The sequence below is a fragment of the Paroedura picta genome, chromosome 4, assembly GCF_049243985.1.
Source record: "Paroedura picta isolate Pp20150507F chromosome 4, Ppicta_v3.0, whole genome shotgun sequence".
NCBI classification, from domain to species: domain Eukaryota; kingdom Metazoa; phylum Chordata; class Lepidosauria; order Squamata; family Gekkonidae; genus Paroedura; species Paroedura picta.
In genome coordinates this window covers 62,775,607-62,791,735 of record NC_135372.1, presented here as the reverse complement: position 1 = coordinate 62,791,735, position 16,129 = coordinate 62,775,607, and the positions used below count along the sequence as shown (strand labels likewise).

Below are 16,129 nucleotides of genomic sequence, written 5' to 3'. Positions count from 1 at the left end.
AGATTACTGGATCTAGCCCATACACTAATCATATCCACACAAGACCAATACCATACCGAACCTAAACACTGTTTTTCTGTTTTGAACCTGAGTTCTAAAAAAGTTCATTTATGTCTATAAGAGGAGAGTTGAGCATTAATTGCTGAGTGAGCAGCATCAAGTTGCATCAACCTAAGTCTTACCAGATTACTGTGTGCACATATAGAAGGAAACAAGATGAATTCAGGTAATGGGTTGTTTTCCTCAGGCCATTTCTGCTCTCTCCCTCCTCTTACTAGCCCCTCACATTATGACTTGTCTTGTGCTTGGGGTGTGTTTGTGTGAAATGATTTTCTTACTTCACTTTTGTTGGCTACATTTCCTTAGATTCCTTTAGCTACCTCTAATCTATTGTATTGTGTGAATGGCACAACAACCTGGTTCAACCAAGAATCAAATGCCTGTTTATACTTTGCTACAATCATCTCTTAAATGGATTTTCAATATGGATGTCTCTTGACATGTACTTTTGCTGTGTTTACATTCTTAAGTTTAATAATCAATATAAATCTTATAGCATTTCAGCCCACCAGACAATCTAACCTTGCATTGTCGATTCTGTTAGTAACCTGCTAAGCACTCATTCTGAGGTTCTTCTCTCCCCTGATACTTGAAAGCTCTTCAACTGGAGAAGCTGGGGTGAATCTGGAATCATCTATGATAGCATCTCCTTTATAGTACATCTAGGCAAGAACTGAACCAAATATTGAAAAAGGATATTAACAGAAAGTATCTTTAATTACAAGCTAGGGCAAGAGTTCAGTGCTTAGTCCATAAATCCTCCTTTGTCAGCAGTTTTCAAGAAATGAAACTGAAGTTAGTGCATCAATTGTATTAGGTATGTTTGGATTCACAGACTTCTGCTTTAGGTACAACACATTAAAAATGTTAAAAATATACCCGCCTAATATATCTTCAAGGGTTAAATGTAGAGAAAGCTATTCCATTTCCATATATGGTCCATTTATTTTCAGGAACTATCTTGGATTTCTCCTTCTTCTTCAGATGAGTTTTCCTTAACTAAGTCTTTACTGGGGTTCTCAGCATCTACGGTGGAGGAGAAAAAAATCAGAATACTTTCACACAAGTTTTTGGGTTTGTACCTTCATACATGTGTCTATCATCTGTCCTAAGAAAAGTTATCATATGAGCCTTATTTTCTCTCCATAGAAGGAATGGCTCCAACTAATTTCTACAATAAAATGAAAGGGACAGAATGACATATAAAAGAAAATACACATCTACATAAAAAAATAAACTTGATGAAATGTATGCAAAACTTTGAGCTCCAACTTTACTGGTTGAAGTATCTTTACTCTCTTGTCTAGATGCCATTGAAGTTATACAGATGCATTCTAAGTACTATTATTCTTTAATCAGTAACTATACATTTTTGGTAACGCAAGACAGATTTTCTCATTAAGACTTCTTTGATAAAGTATTTTTCTAATAATCACCAACTGACATCATGTATAAAAACAAGCACATTTGCGTTAAGTAATATTAGCTTTAAAAAGGCACCCTTGAGAAGCATCATGTGGTTTTCCTTTGCAACAAGGGTTTATATATATTTTATTGCTGATGTCTGCTGACCTCATCTAAGGAGAAGCTGTAGTATTACAGCAGGAGAACCAGGGTGAGCTGGAGGGTTAAAGAAGAAGAGAGGGAGGGAGGAGTGACAAGCACATTGGAAAATGGTGTGACATCACCACTCAGTGTGTTGGTCAGTCCAGGGACTCTGGACAGCTTGAACATGTAACATTTCTGGCTCTAGAGCATGCAAACACTCTGTTTAGATGTTGAAATATACAAAACTACTATACAAGTATGTCATGCTTTAATATTGTTGAAAGGATTCCAGCATGAAACAATTCTTAGCCATATTCTGTGTAAGTCACAATCCTAAAATTGAAGAACTTTACTGCATAACAATACAAAATTGTGTTATATGAGGTTTTGCTGATAATGCTATATTACATCATGTGCTCTATAAGTATCTTTAACTCATTGCTTTATGAAAAAAGACTCTTTCCAGAACATAAAAACCTAGCAGCCCAGGTTCCCTGAAACTCAGTTTAAACCTGAAGCAACATGAAGTAGTCATATTTTTCTTGTGCATATGCAGCTATATACTTCCATGCCTTTCTGATGCAGAGTTGTAGCTCCACAGCCTAGTTACAACCTCTGTCTCAACCTTACCCAATAATGCTTGACCCTGAACTCACAGAAAAATCAAAGGTTGGGTCCCTGTTCTATTGAACATATAAATGTCCTCCTTCGTTGATCTATGTTTTCCAAGGCAGCTTACAGTTGAAGACAAGTAAGTCTGACAGCAATATGAGAAAATTATCTCTGACAGCACCACAATGAACAATTTAAAAAGAGCAGCAACAAATTACTAAAACCAGCCAGCTGGAACAAGCCAAATACAATAGTTTAAAAGGCCAATTAACGTTACAGTCAAGAACAAAAGCAACAAATTGCATCATGGATCATGACACAATGTAAAAACCAGTAAAACAAACAAATATAAAAACACACAAGTACTCAAGAAAGCTTCTTGTAAAAACAACTGTCTTTTCCTAGTGCTGAAAACAGGTTTGACACCATCAGAAGTCTGTGGGGAGAGTGTTCCAACATTATGTGATCACACAGAAAAGGCTTTATTGGCCTTTGTAAGGCCAGTTTATCTGTGTAGCACATGCCATGGGCCTCACAGTGTCTTCCCCACCATGGATCAGGGCTGTAGCCCCCCCTTTTTTTTCTCTACTTAAGGACACTTGGAATGATAACCCTTTCACCTGTGGGGGGCCACTCTGTCCCTTCTGGCTGCTCCCATTGCAATTTTACTCTGCTAGGGCCCTGCAAGTCATTAAAATGGCTGTGGTGCTGTGGGCCCTGCAAATCCTTAAACCACTCCTTGGCCTCTGACAACAAGGTCAACTGATGGGAGGGATGGACATGGCAGCAGGCAGTTCTTTCTGTACCCTGGTCCAAAACTGTTTAGGGCATTTAAGATAACAACTGGATTCAACCCAAAAGACAACTGGCAGCCAGATATGTTCTCTGTAACCTTGACCTGTCAGCAGTTCTACATCTGCCTTTTGAACCAGCTGCAGCTTTCCAAATAGTTCAGAGCCTTCTAGGATGGTGTCTAGTGTATATTGTGTACACCTACTCTGGCTAGCTAAACCAAACTTGCCAAGAACTCTAATGTAGATGAACATCATTCTGCAGATCATGTGCACATATGTGTATGTGTGTGTTTTAGGGCAGAAATAGTCAACCTGTGGTCCTCCAGATGTCCATGGACTACAATTCCCACGAGCAAATGCTGGCAGGGGCTCATGGGAATTGTAGTCCATGGACATCTGGAGGATCACAGGTTGACTACCCCTGTTTTAGAGAGAGAGAGATTTCCAATTCTGGGACTTCCATATCACTCCTTAACAAATAAGGTTCCTGCAAGAATGAACAAAACAAAACAACCAAAATCCAGACAACATAATAATGCAATAAACCTATAAAAATAAACCAGCAGATTAAACATTAGCTCAGTTCCTTGAACTGGTCTTAACTTCCAGAAGCACAGCGGATGCCTTCCAAATAAGGATAATATCTCTTCTTTCCTAAATGAGAACAGGGACTTTTCTGAGATTTAGAAAGCATGAAATCACCTTCTAGAATTTCTCTCAGGACTGTCACTATTAAAATTTAGATAATGTGGAGGCTCTTCCAAGGTATATTTTTGCTGTCATTCAATGAGGATAGCAATTCTTAAGATGCCATTTCTTGTTAATTCAGTAAATGGGTTTGGAATCAAAGCAACATTTTTGTGCAAATTACTAATCTGCCTGCCTGCCAGGGGTGCAAAAATGTGGTTACCAGATGCCAGTGACTCCTGGCTACTCAATAAATGACCGGCACTGGAATTGCTCAGCCAAGAAAAGCAGGAATGTTGCTTGGCCCTGGTTTGCCTGATATGTACCTTCTCAAGCCTTTACCCCACCCCCACCAATGCCCTTCCCTACCCTGGTCAGACATTGCAGCTATTATGTATACTGCAGCTACAATATATGTAGTATAGTAATGAAAGGCCCTCAGCATGTCTAGAATGCAATCCTATGACTAATAATACATCTTATAGGCAAATACATGAGGGACATCAGAGGGCAAGAAAGGAAAACTAAAGGAAGATTTTACCCCACTGTGCTTTGAGTATTTAATTTTGCAATGTTCTTTGTACTTTATTAATATAAAGGTAAAGGTAAAGGTATCCCCTGTGCAAGCACCGAGTCATGTCTGACCCTTGGGGTGACGCCCTCTAGCGTTTTCATGGCAGACTCAATACGGGGTGGTTTGCCAGTGCCTTCCCCAGTCATGACCGTTTACCCCCCAGCAAGCTGGGTACTCATTTTACCGACCTCGGAAGGATGGAAGGCTGAGTCAACCTTGAGCCGGCTTTATTAATACATAAGAATTCAAAAGTAGGTGAGCCAATGGCACTTGTTTTATTTTTTTCTTATTAGCTAATTTAATTGCCAATTTTAAATTTAAAAAGCAGTGAGGGGAAAGCCTTCAGTTTAGATTTTCCCCTTCCCCCAATGGAAAGTTCAGTAACTCCTATGAAGCTTATTATGGAATGTTACTTTCATGAACGGATGGATAAAAAAGTGCAAGAGCATGGTACTAAATGGATAACACAAAAGGGGTTTCAAAAATTGCTTGCTCTCCAGTTGATGTCCTGTTACTGAGGCTATAAAGGCAATGTATCTGTTCCTTCTCTCTATAAACATACAGCTATATTGTTATTTCCAAATTAGTAATGAGAGAAAAATATCTCCCAATGATGTACCTGGAAAAGTAGATATATTTATCTTCCTGTGGCAGATCCTTTATAAGGTGATATTTGTACCTTGTAAATTAAGGCTGCAATCTTCAGAACACCTTCCTGGCCATATGCCCCACTGAATACAATGGGACTTGCTTCTGAGCAGACCTGTTTAGGATTGCTCCCTAACTTGATTTTACAGTAGATTAAGAAGATATTACTGGGCTGTACAGCAAACCATAATTAGAACAATTAGATCTTCAAAGCAACATAAATCTTCAATTACCAAACAGATATCTCAGTGATTAAAGCAAATCAACTATGGGTGTTAACAAATGCTATGCTACAAACATTATACAAAAGACTATTCTTATAGCAGGTATGTGTTTGATATCTCAGAAGAATGATAACAATTTACCAATATGCTAGTAGAAAAATGCTAGCAATGCTATTTGAAATGACATGAAAATTTAATTATAAAGTGTAAACCAGAATGGTTTTAACCTGCAGGATTGCAGTAGAGCATTGAAAGTAGATTATTCACATCTAACACTAATAAAATGCTATTTTATTAATTAGTGCTTGTTTACTATATCTTACTGTACAATATTTAACAATATAAATACCTTTATTCTTATTGTAGCCAAGAACAGCCATATCCGTCTTGAATTTTTTCAAAACAACATGCAAAGATGGATATTCAATGACAGTCTTGCCCCTCAAATTGTCTAGAAGGCCTTTGCTGGCATCTAGTTCTTCATACCTTTGAAAAAGCAATCACAAAGTTAAGCAGCCTGCAAGCGTATAAAGTTGTTTAAAAATAAATCCTGCACAAATCTTCTAGGATTTCTATCCTTCCACAAATCCTATTCAGACATGGGAAGAGACTATTAAAGAAGAACTTCTACAGTCCCATGTGTCCAATAAGAGGCTAGTTTGCTTAGTAGTGGAATGCTATCCTCTGTACAGAGGCAAAGGCTGTCTTTATTAATATGATGGAAAAATGTCCCATTTCCGTATTTTACTGAGCCAGTACATTTTAGGTCAACTGTCTGCTTCTTTGCCCATTTTGGAATATACTTCAAAGGAAAGGAATACAAAATACCTTCCCCATAAAGCTCTTTGTCTCCCACAAAAGGATGAGTGGGTGAACCAATTTTCAAACTTTATATCCTCATGAATTAGACCAAATATCATTTTATACATACTTTAATTTCAGGAGGAAATGTATATAATTATTTTCAAAGTTTACAGTAAGTTGGACTACAATTTACCAAATTTCATCTTTATCTCATGCTGGAATAATTGAGATATTTACAGCTTTGTCTATTATTCCCTTTGTGTGTATGTAAAGTGCTGTCAAGTTGCATCCAATGGATAGTGATTCCAGCCTGGCGCTTTCAAGGCAAGTGAAAAGCAGAGGTGGTTTACCATTGCCTTTCTCTGCAGAGTCTTGGTTCTCTTCCAAGGAGTGAGCCTGCCTAGACTCTGAGATCTGATGAGATTGGGCTACGCAGGCCACCTTCCCGCCCTTATTTTCTATTTACAAGGAGAAATAAACTTCTTTTCAGACCTTCCTAGTAATTGGTCTATCACAAGCTGTGTGTGTGCAAACTTAAATGGACTCCGGGGAATGGTAGAGGACAGGAAGGCCTGGAGGATCATCGTCCATGGGGTCGCGATGGGTCGGACACGACTTCGCACCTAACAACAACAACAAAGCTGTGTGTGAACCACATTTCTGCTGGGTCAGTGATGTGTTTGCCAGCTGCCAAATTTCAGTGGTATGTCAACCATGTGTTATGCATGTTCCCTTGCATATTCAATTTTGAGTTTCCTAATCCAGGGGTCCCACATTCCTCGGTGCCAAATTTGGAGATATTTTAAACATTTTAAAAACACTACAGAATCCCATTCTGATGCATACAAATATATTATCAAAGATTTCTAGTAAGTGGGGGCATATTTATTTTATTATTTTATTTATTTTCACATTTCTATACCGCTGCTCTCAAAAAGTCTCACAGCGGTTACAAAAGTCCGATAAAACACAATAAAAAACCCATAAAAACACCCTTTAATACATTGGTCGGATGGTGGTCAAAGAGTTCCAGTCTCCACCCCATTCAGTCCATGGGTCAAAAGCTCTCTCTCACTAGGATGGCATGTACTGATTTTAAAAGCTATCAGCAATAGGAAACACTGAAAGTCATCTGTATACATTTCTGTACACTGAATGGTCTTTGGGGAAAAAACAACAACAGGACATTCCTGCCTGAACAGATTTTGTTACTGCCTAGCCTCTTGAAATTAGATGTACAAGCACTTCTGAAGCAGTCGCACTTTCCAGTCTGCACAGAATCAGTGAAGAGAAAAGAGGGATGAAAGGTTACTCATCTTTCCATATAATATAGCATGTACCGTATTAGCAGATGACTCACTTCTTAAAGTAGGTGATTGGTTCAGAGCCCTCTAGGGAAGGTAGAACTTTTGGGGATGATTTCCACAAGAGTTCTAAGGGCTGTCTCTTCTGGCAGTTGCTGGGATTACAGCTTCTGAACTACTGCATTTTTCCACACAAGGGGCAGCTGGGGCATAGAGAACATACTACCTGCCATATTATCTGGGGGACTGGATGAGGAGGGGGATGAGGGGAGGATTGATGAGGTTAGACCTCATGAGGAATGGGGCTGAAGGGTTATTGGAGTTGGAACAAAGAAAAACATTTAGAGAAATTAAAAGACAGCCAGGTGAAACATATGCCCAGTTAGGTTGTCGCCTTAAATAGGAGGGCTGAAGGGACTAAAGTAAAATGAAGCGATTTTACAGGCAATTTCCCTCACAATTTAGATGGTTCCTGAGGGATTTTAAATAAAAAGTGGATGAAGCCACCACTTTATTAGATGAGATTAAGGGGGACATGGGGAGGCATCTTTCCCTTTTAAATAAGTTGTGTCCCTCAATCTTAATATTCCAATTATGAGTGCTATCCCACCAAGGTTCTGTAACGCCTATTAGGTCACAGTCCCCTTCTATTAGGACTTCTGGTTCTTCCTGCTTGTTTCCCATACTCTGTGCATTAGTGTAGAGACATTGTAATCCTTCATTCATGCAGTAGGCCTCAGGTCATCACCAGCTAAGCAGCAGGCAGAAATAGCTGAGCCCAGTGAACTCTGTTGTCTTATACCCTTTTGAAATCTTTGCCCCCCTGGCTCCAACCCCAAATTGACAGGAATTTCCCAACTGAAATTAGCAACGCTATCCTCAAGCAAGGGCATTATGAACCCATCACTCTTTTAAAGATCCTGTGATTTCCTTTTCACCATCTCAACCATCTTGACTGTCCTATGAGAAAAAAATCACATGCCTTGCCCTGCTCCATGGATCAGCAAGCCTCTTCTAGAGAAGCAGGTTCAGATTACTTTTATGTATATAATGCTTATGTGTCTACCTTTCCCCCAAGCATCAACAGTTTTCTGATCGTTCCTGGCCCTAGAGAAACACGCCTGGCCTCGACCAGGACCAGGGCCTCTTCGGTCCTGGCCCCTACCTGGTGGAATGAGCTCACGGGTGAGCTGCAGGCCCTGCGGGATTTACCAGCTTTCCGCAGGGCCTGCAAGACAGAGCTCTTCCGCCAGGTTTTTGGTTGAGGCCGGGGTCAGCGAATGAGTGCCAGCATCCCCCCCCCCCCGGACTAAGTAAGTTAGATCTCCTCCCCACCCTCCCTTCTGCTCTGATAGCAGGGGATAGGAATAATGAGAGTTTCCGCCATGTTGGGATTGTTTTTAAGTCTTTTAATGGGTATTTTAATGGTGATGAGACTATTGTGACCTGCCACGAGCCTACGGGGAGTGGCGGGAAATAAATCTAATAAATAATAATAATAATAATAATAATAATAATAATAATAATAGAGCCCATTGTATTTATTTGTACAATGGGATTTATGGGCCAATGGTGTCACCATTACGCTTCTTTCTGGCTCAGAACCTATCTACAAACAGTTTGCTAGAGCCCAGTGTATTTTTTTTCACACAATGGGCATTATTGCTACTATATCATAAATGTTACGATACTCAAGAGAGTGGAAGCAAGAACTTTGTTACACAAACATCACTTCTGAAACCTCTCTCCAAGGAACTATCAAAGTATTGGTGCTCAGTTTGCATATTTCCATTTTTGTATGATCAGATGTACCATAATAATCCCCTTATATAGCAAAACATATCTGAACTATAACTTCTGGACAGAGTTAAGATTTCTAATAAAGACTGTAGTTTAATCCAGAGCTCCTTGAAGTGGTAAACCAAAGTTCAGATTTTTGGCTACCCATATGACTGTATCAACCAGCCAATTACATATAACAGAGATCGTCTTCTCCGGAGGAGGATGCATTAAAAGCTAAGAACAGGCATCATCACATGGTTTCTAAATAGCTACGTTAGCCATATGAATTCTTTATTGTGATAAACACAACAATCCTTCATGAGAGCCAGCTTTTAATCTGGCAAGCCAGGTTTGATTTCTCGCTCCTCCACATGCAGCCATCTGGGTGACCTTGGGCTCATCACAGCCCTGATAGTGCTACTCTCATAGAGCAGTAACATCAGGGCTCTCTCACCCCCACCTACTTCACAGTTATTGGTACCTGTTATTGGGGGAGGAAAGAACAGCAATTGTGCAAGCTGCTTTGAGACTCCTGGTAGACAGAAGTGGGGTATAAAATTTTCTTCTTCTTCTACTGCAGAAACACAAATATTTCTATCTCTAAAGATACTGCAATTCAACACTATCCCAGTAATTGTAAAAATACAATCTGAACTGTAAAGATCAGATATAAGCAAGTGTTAGAGGCTCATTTCCTTCCCTACTGTTAATTTCTATAAACTATATCACTTGCAGACTTATCAATAACCACAGCATGTACTGAACTATTTGCTGCATAACACTATTGGGAATCATATATTAAAAAAACCCTCAGCCACTAGCTCTGGAACTTGCTTCTTCTGGTTTTGGAAGAAACTGAACTTTAAGCAATGGTTACTTCCCTCAAATCCAGCTTCAATCATCATGAAAATATTTGGTTTCGTGTTTCTTTCAATCTGAAGTAATTATGACCAGTTCTTACTGAAACCTTTTAAAAAAGGATAACAGTATATTGCATTTCTCATTCAATGAGTGCATTCATAACTTGTGGATTAACACATGAACAGAAACATATTTACTGATTTATTTACAGTACTTTAATGCAAAGTGTGGCAATACCTTTCCGTTGGCAACAGTCTCAACACATTCTTTTCTGGTTAAGAAAACATTTACCACCAAAAGGCTAAAGTCATTCACATGCCACAATACACTTTCCATTATCTCATGTTTTAGACAAAACATCTTTAGCGTCCAGCTTGGCATAGCATAAAAGATTTGTACTTTAAACTATTTTATGATAGTAAATTATTCTAGTGTTAGATCACCAAGACATAGCTTTAAGTAAAGTTTATTGGTTGACAGACAGTGACAGCTTTTGGCAAACATATCAGATTTTGGTGCAGTGTGAAGAGCAGAAGAGTCTTAAGAGAACAGTATTGCAACAAAACTAAATATCTGGAATGTATCTTGTTTTTAATTCCTTGGTTATCCTCTCTAATTCAGCCTTTTCCAACCTTTTTACCAGTGAGAAACCCCTGAAACATTCTTCAGGCTTTGAGAAACCCCAGAAGAGGCATAATAGTGCAGAACACAGTTGGGAAGCAATAGCTGGGTACATGCCCACCTGGGGCCCCTTCCCATCTCTTCCAGGCTCATCACCAGCCATTTGGGGAGGGGAAAAATATATATTAAAATATATATTAAAAATTAACTAATTCCCACACATTCAGGAAACCTTTCCAGGGCCATCAATAAACCCCAGGGTTTCAAGAAACTCTGGTTGAGAAAGCTTGGTCTAATTAACTCAAATGAACAACTCCTAGATACAGTCTTCACCAATGCTTTCATAAATAGTCTACTTATTAGATCTATCGGCTCCTTTTGGCCTCCTGCATGTTACTTGCGCAGCAACTAGAAAGCAGAGGGGTGGGCAGGCCACAGCCTCTAAGGGGGGAGGGAGAGAAACATCTGAGAGTTGGAGTGGAGACTTCTGTCAACTCTATGAACAAAGAACAAAGATGATGACCAAAACTGGCTTTACTCTCAAGGGCTTGCATATTTGGCATTACAAAGCTTGAATAAAGTCTGTTACGACTGACCAGCAGTCGTATAAGCTCCAAAAATCTTTCTGCATGCTTCCCAGAAATCTGAAAGAGCAGTCTACTAATCCTTCTGCAAACTGTTGTCATATACAGTGTCATAAATGTATGCCTCTTCAACAGAGCCTCCAGTTATTCTCTCATTGGTGAATTCATTCATCCCTGCCACAGTTCAGACAGCAGGAAATTCCCTGCTAAGATCACTCCTTCCTGCATGTCATCTAGGGGGCCTTTAGTTTTAATAGTGGAATTTTTGTAGCCTGTGATTAAAGATAAAAATGAAAATCCTATGCGAGCTGCTCTCCTGTGATAAAGCAGGACTATCTCATCAAAGAGTCTGTCAGATGAACAAGGCATGCATACTTGGAAAAGAATGCCTGTAACACTGATTTTTGTTCTTTAAAAATCATGCTGATGCCAATTAACTTAAACAATGACTTCTGAAGCAGCTGTGCATACTCTTAAATTTTGAAATATTCCTTTAACTGAAAACATTAAACAGAAAACATAAATTTAAAAAACCTAGATAAGTTAACTTAGGATAAATTGAATAATGCTTCATGATCTTGAGAGAAGTTAAAGAGAATTTCTTTGAGGGCTCAGAATGTTTAAACCTCATTTTGTCATGGAGAGGGGGCAGGACAGAGAGTGCACAGAAGAGATGTACATAGCACTTCAGATTCCTTTTAAGTACTGGTTTGAGAGGCTACAGCAGAGATAATAACTACCAGATGGACAGTCATTCCTAAGTGGTGAATAACTGTTTCTTGTGGTTACGATTTGTGAACGGGAAAATAGTGAAATAAGCTTCTCAGAAGGAACTACATTCATAATTATACATTCAATTTTGCTGCAACTATGAACATTTGGATTTTGAAAGAATCTGGAGATATTTTACACCATGATTTATAAAGACTACTACCAGCATCTCCATGATAGCTTTGTTTAGACCTCCCAGGGCTGCTCTTGAAGGCTGTCCAGAAGCTACAGCTGGTACAGAATGCTGTTGTTAGAATATAGACTGGAGTGGGTTGTAGGGACCATATCACTCCAATCTTGTTCCATGCACACTGGCTTCCAATTTGTGTCTGGTCTCAATTCCAGTTGTTGGTATTGACCTTTAAAGCCCTGTATGGTCTGGGACCAACATTCCTCACCTTGTCCCATACAAACCTACCTATTCGCTCTGGTCATCCTCTGGAGCCCTGCTTTGCTTAGCCCTGCAGTCTGAGGCTAGACAGGTAGTGACTTGATAAAAGGCCTTTTTTGTCATGGCAACAAAACTTTGGGCTCCCTCCCCAGGAGTCTCCTATCAATGTCTTTCACCAGTACTAAAACCTAAAATATACATCTGGCTATGAACTTCCTTGGCCGCCCCACAATAAATGAAATTCTACAAGGACATGGACACTTCCCCTACAGTCTCCATCATGTTTACCCCATCTACTAAATCTTGCCTGTTAATATTAATTTGAGCATGGATGAGCCTCTCACAAATGCCTCCACCACTTGAAAAAGGAAGCAATTGGCCAGGGAGGTCAAGAAGTTGCATGATTCTGGATGCTTAGCAGAGTTTGTCTCTCAGAACACATTGGAGAGGCTAAAGTTATCCATAAGTACAAGGTCATCTTGCTTGGATAGATTGTCAAGCTACTCAAAGATGGCAGTACCCCCTGCATACACATGAACAATGACTTCTAGACAACAGACTCTACATACGATAAACTGAACTCCATAGGATCCACCCCCATGACAAGAAACAACTGAAAAAACAGCAGATCTGAGCATGTGGACAGAGCCCATACAATCAAAAGCACATAACTGAATATGTAGGGAGTAGGGTGGTATGATTACACTTTTTTACCCTCAATGAGCATTGATTTCAGTGGTATAACGGAAATATCATTACACTAATGTCTGTGTTTTAAATCTAGACACAAAAAAGTATTGATACTGTATGTGTTTCAGTATACTGTCTTAGTAATACCCTTTTAGGATATGATGTTCATGGTATTATATGATATTATGACATAGGAATAGAAGACTGCAACATGTTACATCACTGTGTATTCCAGAGGTATGTAATAGAGTTGGGTGCTTTGGTGTCCAAAGCAGCCGGTCTCTCCTGGTGCAGCCAGCGCCCCACCGGGGGGGAGGGGAGGCACGGGCATCAGAGCACCGTGCCTGAGTGTGTACATGCCCACCAGTGCACTGATGCCCTCACCTTTCTTCCCCCCTCCGGGGCGGCACTGGCTATCCTGGGAGAGACTGGCCGCTTCAGACGATGAAGCGCCCAACCCTAGTATGTAATTGTGCAATGGACACATGTACCATTTTCAAGTTGTTTTCCTACACCATGAAGGAAAAACGGCACATGCAACTACAGAGTTTATCAGATCTTGCACTGCAGAACTGTTTGTAAGGCAGGCTTCAAGCATGGTGGAGGAGGAGAAGCAAGCTGGTGATGGGGAAAGGGGGAAGAAAAACATCACCAACCTCTGTGGCCATCTTGCTCTTTCCCTGGGTGACTGCTGTTGTGGTTTTACTGAACTTTATCTGATGACAGGCTTGCTCTCCTCTCAGCAGCCACCTGGATTTTGGGTTGTGAGTGAAAGAATTATGAAGGATGGCAGGCTGTTGAAGAGGATGAGACCTTTACCCCTGAAACAACACCTGTAGCTCTGGGAGACTCAGAGTTCTCTCCTCTGGGCCCTTCAGTGGCAACTGTTTCAAAGTATGAATCACATGTCTACCACAAGCCCCACCAGGAAATGAGCTTGCCCATTTTCATGAAACATGGATAGGGGCCACATCCAGGAATGGTACTTACAGAAGCCACAGAGGCATGTTAAAAACCCTTCCAAAGCTACTATCACTATTCTAACGGGTCCAACGTTAAAGATGAGTAGTGAATTTTTGGTATCTAGGCAATATGCACATTTCAGGTCTGAATGACAGCACTTTTGACCTAGTATTTTTCAACCTCAACTAATAGATTTTGTTATGTTAGACAATGCACTAAGCTCCAAATCAGCCTGGGTTGCTCCCAACAGAGTACTACAACAAATGAAGGATGCAACACACTTCAAATCTGAAGTCGAGACCAATTTATCATTATAACTAGTAGACTGAATAATTTACTAGAATGAAAGTATCCAGAATCAAATTCTTTTTTTTTTTTAAAGAGGTATGTGAAACATACTGAGAGGCTTCAAGAGCAGACCAGAAAACAGAGTATATAGTTTCATGGAACTCTGGATAATAAAAAGGGCCTGTATGTTTCTGCTACTGCAGGATTCACATCAACCAAAAAGAACTTTGGACTCAGGCCAGAGCAGTAATTCCACATTTGCAAACAGCAAAACATCTATTCCACCCACATCTCTATCCCATCCAAACTCCCAAATATGGTTCAGAATGTAAATGCAAATATTAATCACACACTCAAACCTCAAGGACTGAAGAATCTTAAGTAGTCTGATCATTTTGCCAAACTATAGTTATGATGAAAAATGGTGGGAAAGAAAAGCTGATGCAGTAGGCATTGCATAATTCTGTGTAATCATTTGCGGTCTTGGAAAAGGGACTTTGGAACAGAAACACGAGGTATTTAATCTACTGTGAAAACAATGCAGCTACACTAAAAGACAGTTGTTTCCATGTATTTATTTTATCCGGCACATTTCTTCTCATGAATAAGAGAAAGCTGAGATTACGCTTTCACTCACACACTGTGATACAAAAATAAGTTCTTAATTCAGTATTTTATATTCCCTTTTACAGGTTTTGATATTCTTACAGAAGTTTAAATTTGCCATCTACTTGACAAATTGCCAGAAATCACTGAAAAATAAATATGTTCCCACCTCTTTGCCAAGGAAGGAAGGTCAAACATCTGACAAGGTCAGAAGAACAGTTCTAGTTCATTTCTGTTGAGAAGAGATAAACAGAGGGATTCCCTTTTGGCAAGGTTAAGTGGAAATAGTTGTGAAGGTTCTTTCTAACAACATGCAACATTCCCACCATCTTAAGTGACAGAAACCATGAAAGCAGCACTATTTCCCTCTTTTTTAGAAATTTAACCCCAAATTCTGTAACATTCACATACTGTGAAGTAGTCTCTTGGTATCTTGGCTTAACTTTTTCTGTATTACCCAGAAGGTGGTAAAAGCTTCAGCATGAAAAAAGAGCACATGTTTAAAACATTGCACTCACTTGATGGACCAGAAATTCAGTTGGATTCCACAGATAAAAGCTACTCTGCTCCTATAGCAGCCCACTGAGATGCCCAAAATGCTTTTCCAGGACCGTTTACGTACTGGAGGTTTCATGCCGGGATGCAGGCTGGAGTTTTAGTCGTGGCAGGTTGCCTCACCTCTTCCTCCACCCACACGGGGAAGCATTTGGCCCGGTGCTCCTCATCTGCTCCCGATTTGTGCTCCTGCATGGGAGCTGGGGCAGTGAAGTTCCCAGTGTGTAAACAGTCCAGGTGTGTGCACATTTGTGGCTCTGCAGGAATAACATGCAGTATAACATGGGGTTCTGCAAAGGGGAAATCAGCAAAAATCACATGCCAGCAAAAGTGTTCTATGAACACAGGTCATTGATGGAGTCAACCAATTGCTCCTTAAAGCATTCAAGCCTTCATCTTTCCATCCTATTCTACCGTTTGTACAAAATGTATTTGTATATTCTTCAGTGAACATTGTTTCTGCAAGAAATAACTCTCCGTTAGGGCCTTTTCCACTACTGGTTCCAACAATCAGACTGAATTCTCAGTAAATGAGAAGATGAGCTTGCCTCAAAGAGTTAGTGAAGGTGTTACGGCACATGGGCATTAAACAGGTAGAAGAGGAGAAAAAGAGCTGTTTTTAACCCTGCTTTTTCACTACTCGAAGGAGTCACAAAGTGGCTTACAAAACATTTCTCTCCCCACAACAGACACATTTCTCTCCCCACAACAGACACCCTGTGAGGTAGATGGTACTGAGAAAGCTCTGTGAGAACAGTTCTA

General features: G+C 40.0%; 1 protein-coding gene across 2 annotated transcripts in view; it reads right to left on the bottom strand.

The window, feature by feature from the left end:
• Window positions 1–758: 758 nt before the first annotated feature.
• The window catches only part of ZNHIT6 (zinc finger HIT-type containing 6), a 44,294-nt gene continuing 28,923 nt past the window's right edge, over window positions 759–16,129 (bottom strand). The window contains exons 9-10 of one of the 2 annotated variants that reach the window (XM_077333128.1): window positions 5,497–5,633; window positions 759–1,086 (exon numbers count right to left, since the gene is read on the bottom strand). In XM_077333128.1, coding sequence (XP_077189243.1) covers window positions 1,010–1,086; window positions 5,497–5,633 — 214 coding nt within the window. In that variant the 3' untranslated portion in view covers window positions 759–1,009. Of the gene's footprint in view, window positions 1,087–5,496; window positions 5,634–14,981; window positions 15,045–16,129 lie in introns of those variants that run through there. The other variant, XM_077333130.1, reaches the window with a different exon arrangement.